Below are 7930 nucleotides of genomic sequence, written 5' to 3' on the forward strand. Positions count from 1 at the left end.
TCTTGGGCACACACACACACACACACACACACACACACACATGTGCCTGGTGTGAGTTTTAAGCCACCAGGTCCAGGACGTGAAACGCGGTCGACTATGTAGGAGTCCAGCGACATAGCCATTAAGCTAACTGCTGGTTCCCTATTCAGCCAATTTTTGTAAAGTTAAGTAATAGATAAGTGAATAAATAAATATATAAAATAAATATAATTCATAGAAACTCAAAATACAGGGAACCAGCTAACTGCTAACCTCTCCAAAAAAAAAAAGAAACTTGAAATACAAAATATAAAGAGCAGGTAAAAACTAATAGAATACTCTCTATTACTTTTTTTTTAAGAGAGATTTTTGCTATAGGGCATGTGTGCTTGCCAAAGAGACAAAGCGAGACAGGAAGTGAGAAGTCACTCCTCCTGCACAGGGGGGATGGCCATGCCATAATCTCTTTTCCTCCATTCTCCTCTCTGGATTTTGGTCATGCACGCATGTGTGCCTGGCATGAGTTTGAAGCCACTGGGTACAGGACTCAAACCATGGTCAACCACATGGGAGTCCAGCAACATAACCATTATGCCATCCACTGATCCTAAGCCTTTCTATTTCTAAATAGGGAAACTCCAAAAAAATTGTATATTCAAAGGCAATTCAAATATTTCTAAATATTCTGAGTTTGGAAATACATTTATAATGATATGTATTAAATACGTATATAATAATATAACATCACATAATAGCAATTTAGTTAACTAGTCATCAGAAAGTGACTTTTAAAAAGTTCATTAAGAAAATAAATAAAAATTATTTCAAATTATCATATTTTTTCAAAATTCATTAAAATATTTTTATCAGGAAGGATGTTTATCATCTTACTTTAATCTCTGAGAAAAATGATGTACATATTCAACTCACTGCCCATTTAAAAATGCTCAGTTTTTTATAACCCATATGGTTCCTCTAGACTATTTTCTACATTTAGTTTTCAAATAAAAGTAATTTACTTTCAACCATGAGACATATTGCTGCCCAATGCCTTTAGAGTTTACCATTCTGCTCACCATGGGACTATTATTTATCACAAGCCAGTAGATGTTTTAAGTTTCTTGTTTTGAGAAGTTAAGGGTTAGTTTCAGGCAAACATTGGCAAGTCAAGAGATGTATGTGATTGTTTAATATGTCTTTTGATTATCAGACATTACTCACAGAAATCATAATTATGTTCTCCATCTGTTTGGGAGATGTTGTGATGTACCAGTGCCTTGTATATTACCAAATGCTCCGTGACATAATCTGTATCGGAGATGGGCTTCTGCCTCCCTTGGCAGGACAACAGTGCTGCCCTTGTGTCCTCTGGGCTTGAATAACAATGAGGTAACACATTACATCTGCCAGGAAACCCAACGAAATACCATTTCACATAGCATGGATGACAGACTCTTAAACTGCCTTTAAAATATTTTAAAATGATGGGGTCATCATTTCAGAGACATGAGAGGGAGGGAGCAGAATGGTTTTAAATGACTTCTTATTAGCAAACTGAGTCTTTCTGGTTCAACACATGTGATCTCCTGTAATTTATTTGTTGATAAAATCAAATAAGAATACCAGAATTTTTGAAGATGTCACTCAACAAAATCTTTATATTGAAATACTTACTTGCCATAAAGCAGAGTAAATAAGCAAGCTTCAATGTTCTTGGCTATTATTGCTCCCTTCTTCATAATTCTGAACAACATTTTAGCTGGAGGAACACTGAGTTCTATGGAAACCCCATCCCCTGGCTCAGGTTAGTATCACACGTATGGTTAGTTCCAATGCACCTTAAAAAATATAATTTTTTAGTTTTATTTTTTTTCCAGTTTTTTTATTTTTTTCCAGTTCACTATTAGGTGTGTGCACTCACGAGAAAGAAAGAGAGAGATCATCCTTCTCCTCAGAAGGGGTGCCATCTCTCCTCCATTCTCCTCTCTGGATGTACACTCCTGTACATGCGTTCCACATGATTTTCAAGCTGTCAGGTCCAGGACCCCACTCGCTCACTCAGCCACGTGGGATCCAGCCACCTGGACCTCTGCACCACCAGCTGGCTCCATAATTTTGTATTTTAGCACTATTTGTTTTTTCCCAAATAAGTCCTCCGAAAAAGGATTTTCATATTAACTGTGTACTACAAAGTTTAAAGGAAGTAGATGGTGTGTTTGCGGTAACACCAACAACGTATTCCTTAGTACAGAAATTTTGAAACACCTTGCAGTTTTTTAGGTCTTATAAAATAAACTATAGGTGGGTATAAAAAACACATGTCCTTGGGACCAGCAGTTGGCATAATGGCTATGTCCCTGGAGTCCCACGTAGTCGACTGTGGTTCGAGTCCCAGACCCAGTGGCTTAAACTCATGCTGGGTGCATGTGCGTGCGTGTCCAAGATCCTGAGAGGAGAAGGGAGGAGAAGGGATTGCGGCATGGCCATCTCCCTTTGGGGGTGATTTCTCGCTTTCTGTCTCTCTGTCTCTCTCCATCTTTCTGGCGAGCACACTCACCCTATAGCAAAAACCTCTCGAGAAAAAAAAAGGAAGAAAAGAAAAGAAAAAATAAATAAAAAACACGTGTTCTTGCCATAGCTTGTATTTTTCAAGTTACAAAACTTCAAATACTTGAGTCTTTAATGTGTTAAAAATGTAGGGTATTTAAAGGACCTGAACCAAAGTAGTTATGGATATTTTCTTTATAAGGCAACTTCACAAGTAAAGCAAATTTCTAAGAATAACTACTGGCTGGCTTTCATAGAAGGAGGAATGTTTACCTCACTCAAGGTGGAAGCCCAACAAGCTTTACAAGTACCACTTCAGCAGTAGTTTACATTTGAGCAATAAATGTTCTCAAATAAAATGATACTTAAGACTTGTTTAAACACATGAATTCCAGCACTTAACTTTCAGAGTATACTCAGCTCATGCCTATGCTGCCACTGCATGCACCTGCAGGAAATAAAATGTACTGTATTTGTTTCAAATGTTATCAAATGCACATTTTCACTAAGAGAAAATCCACAAAATGTCTCATAATTATTTGAAAAAGAAAGAGAAGCAGACAAAGGACCCATGCGTGGTCAATGACATCAGTATTTTTCCACCAAAAATGGAAGAGTGAATTTATTTAAAGACAAACAAAAATATGTTGGCCTTCTTAGAGGCCCAATAAAGAAAGATATTTGGCCTAAGTTTCCTCTAGTGGCCTTTGAATATACCATGGAACTTTGCTGCTTGCCAAAATTAAAGACAACCACATGTTAATTTTAGACACTCTTTGGATTGGTCATTTTGAAGAGTTATTTACATCTAGTCAGTTAGTAAGACTGGCAGGGAAAAATGAAAAAAATTACAATCTGTCATCTTTTGAAAGAAAAAAGCAAATTGGTTATATAGTCTCCACCTGAATTATCTACTCCTCAAAAACAAACAAACAAAAACAAAGAAGAACAGAAAACTTTGGGTAATTTGAAAATCAAATCAAATGAACTATTTGTTTCATTTTAAAAGTACACGGAAAGCAGACCCTGTGGCATAGCCCTAAGCTCTGTGCAGAGAAAGCTGGATCCTACATGACTGAAAAGGGTTCACGTCCCACCCTGGCTACTTAAACACACAGTGTGAGCGTACATACCCAGGCCCTGGTGGATGGAAAATTGGAGTTAAAAGGCTTGCAGGTCCCCTGAGGAGTGCTTTCTGACTCTTTTCCACACACACACACACTGGCATTAAAAATTAAATAATCCACTACTCTGTCCTAGGAACTGTACCAGCAGCTAAAGTTACAAAAATGAAAATGATGGGGTCTCTTCACTTACAGTGAGGTGATAGAGTCAACATCCAGGACCATGAAAGACTTTTAAGCAAAGAAAAAATCTATACTGAATCTAATATGAAGGCAAAGTGGAGAGAAGCCAGGCTGGCAGGGACCAGAGAGGAAGCCTCTCTCTTGTGCATCCTGCTAAGGACGTTAAATGATGTTTAAGCTCTTAAAGCCATCTAGTAATTTTAAATAAAAAAGACTAACTTGTTCTGACTATTGATCCAAAAGTGCATTCATTTTTACTGAATAGAAGCATTTTTCTATCCAGTCTCTTTAGAGTTTTTAAGAGTATTACATAGCATCCGTATAATCATTTCCCCTCCATTCATCCAAATAGCTGCTTTTGCTTGCTGGTTCCTTTGTATGAGGAATACGCGAGCTTCTCCATATTTACAGTATTTATTTATACTTCACATTTTATTTATATCATTTATTCTTTTAAAAACATATTAAAAATGCCTTTCCTTGTTTCATTAAGAAAGTACTTAAAAGTAAATTTGCCTCTGAATGCAAATTTGAAAATACGAGTTTGCATACATAGAGTATGTATGTGTTTCACCTTTTCTTTAAAAAATATCAGTACTTTCAAGTGTGTCATCCTCTGGCATAGAGATTTGTTTTGGAGGTATTTTCTTTTTTTTTTTAATTCTATATAATCCTTTGCACACATTATAAATATTCACACACTATATTAAGAATTAGAGAAAATTTATCTCTTATTTGACCATTTGATCATTTGAAATTTTTACATACAATTTATTTTATAAAAACAGATTATATAGCATTTTATTTTATAAAGTGAAATTTAATGAGTTTGGAGGTTGGTTAATATAAGAATACTTTTTGATAACTGCGACAAGTTTTCTTTAGTCAAGGTAAATCATCTGTCTTGGTGGTAAATAATATATCTCCTTTTTTCTGTCAATGATTCAGAATTTTATTCTTTTTCCCCTCCTACAAGTAATATGTATACTCAAGGAATGGGAATTAATATTGCCATTATTAGAAAAATTGTGGACTTTCAGACACTACTCTACATGCAGAGATACATTTAAAAGGAGAACTATTAGTGTATACAAAATACATGACAATACCCTTAACATTAGTACAGTTAGTTCAAATCCTGCGGGATGGTTAAGATCAGAATCTAAGCAATTCACATTATTTGAGTAGGATGATTCTCTTCTGAGATATGATTATTCATTAATGACTCAAGTATAGAATAAATACATTGACTACAATGGTTTAAATAAATTGAAATTTGCTATTCAAGATTAATCTTTATGGGAACCAGCAGTTAGCGTAATGGCTATGTCGCTGGACTCCCACGTAGTCGACCATGGTTCGCGTCCCGGACCCGGTGGCTTAAAACCCACGCCAGGCACCTGTGCATGCGTGCCCAAGATCCCAAGAGGAGAATAGAGAAGGGACTGTGGCGTGACCATCCCCCCTGGGGGATGATTTCTCACTTTCTGTCTCTCTGTCTCTCTCTGTCTGGCGAGCGCACGCGCCCTATAGTGAAAAACCTCTCAAAAAAAAAAAAAAAGATTAATCTTTATGATGTGCCCAGCCTCACCTTTTCTGTTTGTGATGTGCCATGTTTCATGGTTTTATTATTAATATTGCTGATGTTTATAATGATTAAAACACTGACTTGTGACTAGATTTTATTAGCAATAAAGAAGACAATATGGAGAGAGAAAAAAAATAAAAGGAAGACAAAGAAGGAGGAAGAAACTTCAAATTTTGGTTCTTATTCATTTCATGGGATGCAGAAAATTTATTATTTTACTATGCTGTGTCCACTTCCTCTGGATTCTGTTATATTTGTTGTCTCAAACAATGCCTAGTACTTTGAAAGGAAAAAAGTACTCAGGTTTACAGAGTATTTGTGCACTGAAAAGTATTTCGAAATACTAAATTGGGTAGGCATTTAATTAGGACACATAGGGAAATAAATTTATATTTATATTAAACATTGGATTTGGTATCATTCCATGAATAAAAAAAGAAAATCTGCTCTAGGACATTTTCTATAAATATTAGAATTCATGATCTAAAAGTTAAGTTACCAATAATTTATTTGTTACATAAAATTTTTTTCTGAACTTTAGAGTCATTATTTTGTATAATATTTAAGACAGCATTTAATTATCATCAAAAAGAGCATAAAAATGGATCATTTAGTATATTTAACATCGCTTCCATATCTCATTTTTTGATCCTTTAGAAAAGATCTATTATTATAGTCATTGACCTTTTAAAAGTGGGACATTTTATGTAAATTCTCAAATATTTGTCTAAGTATCATCATCATTTCAAACCTAAATATATCCTAAATTCCATGGCATAATTTAGAGGCTATGCAAATGTCTTAAATATTTTGATTTTCATATAAACTTAAAGCAAATCACTAAATTGCCTTCTCTAAATTAATGCCTCACAAAGTTATAATTAATTTCAAAAATGCCTAACTGAAAAGTATATGGTTTTTAAAAGCTGTCAGTCCCTAGCTTCAGGATAGTTGACATAACTTTACATCTTGTTTTTCAATTTGATAACTCTACCTCTGTATACTGAAAGTTTAGAAAAGAAACAAAATATACAAAAATGATTATAAATTTAAATACTTTAAACTATCTTCTAGGCTTATCATATCTAATTATACCAGGAACAAAAATATATGATTTAAAAGTTTCTAATTTAAGAGTTTTTTTCCTCATAAATGTTATTCTTCAATGCAATATATTTTCAAACAATTCAGGACTTTAAAATTCTTGTATTAATTTTTTTAGACTTTTCTTGGTTCATTGCCTCACATTGTGTCTGGTATAAACATTCTTCTTGCCTGACACATACAAATACTTTGCAAATTACATTAAAGCAGAGATCGTTTTAGTCATATTTCTATTTTACACAGAAATTAATAAACTGTATTCATATAGTAGGTGGGTATAATAATGAGAAGACATTATTTAGAACTAAAATCTGATGTATAAAATTATCCTTATGGCATTAATAATAATCATATATAACCACTTTCATCAGAAATAATACCCTATCATATAACTCTATATTAAATAGAGATGCATTAGATGAGATTTGGATTATGTAGAGTTCAAGTAAAGAGATTAATATTTATGCACCTGCTCAGTAATTTTAAAAAGATATATAATTACAAATAATACATAAACTCATTTTTTGTATTGCATGTATTTTTACACTTTAAGTACATTTTATACAAATGTATTATTTGCATTTTCATATAACATATAAACATTTATGAAAAGCTTTTCAGGCAGAAAAAAGCTGATAATAAATAGAAAATTAAAAATTTCTATGTAAAGTACTTGGAGAAAACAGCATCTGTAATCAAAACTACTTTTCAATTACTGTAAACAGAGATTAAAATTTAGATTAATACAACTTATTTCATGTTTTACAGGAAATATCGAGGAAGCAGAACGAGAGTGGAAAGCAGGGTTCCATCGCTGGAGCAATTACATGATGGACTGGAAAAATCAATTTAACGATTACACTAGCAAGAAAGAAAGCTGTGCAGGTCTCTAATTAATAGATTTACCCTTTATAGAAGGTTCATTTTCCTGTAGATCAAGGCAAAAATATCAGTAGCTCTCTTGCACACCTAGTAAGAAAGCTATTATACAGCTGAAACAAAATGCCTGAAGGATAATATTGATTCTTCCCATCTTTCACTTCGTATTTTACGTAGCACTTCGAAACTCAAATGGCAAGAACATGTTTCATGAAATTTCATAATATAAACTTTGACAATTAATGATATGCATATTAAAATGTGCTGCCACTTTCTCGCTCTTTCTTGAATCATGTTAAGATTTCTTTTTCCCTTAAAGATTATCAGTGTTCTGATTTTAGTCATATATGTATGTTCAATACAACTCATACAATGTATCTTTTTAAAATGAATTAGATCTGGAAGCATGGGATAGCATAATTTACAATGCTATTATTTCCTTCATTTATTGACGGATTTAATGTAAACATGATATATTAAAACAAACAATATACACACACACACACACACACACAAAGGCAAGAAA

The 7930-nt window shown here is 33.5% G+C and overlaps 1 protein-coding gene across 1 annotated transcript in view; it reads left to right on the forward strand.

Annotated features, from left to right (window-relative positions):
• The window catches only part of BCHE (butyrylcholinesterase), a 67823-nt gene extending 60148 nt beyond the window's left edge, over positions 1–7675 (forward strand). Inside the window, exon 4 of the mRNA XM_006150298.2 lies at positions 7294–7675. Coding sequence (XP_006150360.2) covers positions 7294–7418 — 125 coding nt within the window. The 3' untranslated portion in view covers positions 7419–7675. The remainder of the gene's footprint in view (positions 1–7293) is intronic.
• The last annotated feature ends 255 nt before the right edge of the window (positions 7676–7930 follow it).

The sequence above is a fragment of the Tupaia chinensis genome, unplaced genomic scaffold (genome assembly GCF_000334495.1).
Source record: "Tupaia chinensis unplaced genomic scaffold, TupChi_1.0 Scaffold000281_1, whole genome shotgun sequence".
Lineage (NCBI taxonomy): Eukaryota > Metazoa > Chordata > Mammalia > Scandentia > Tupaiidae > Tupaia > Tupaia belangeri.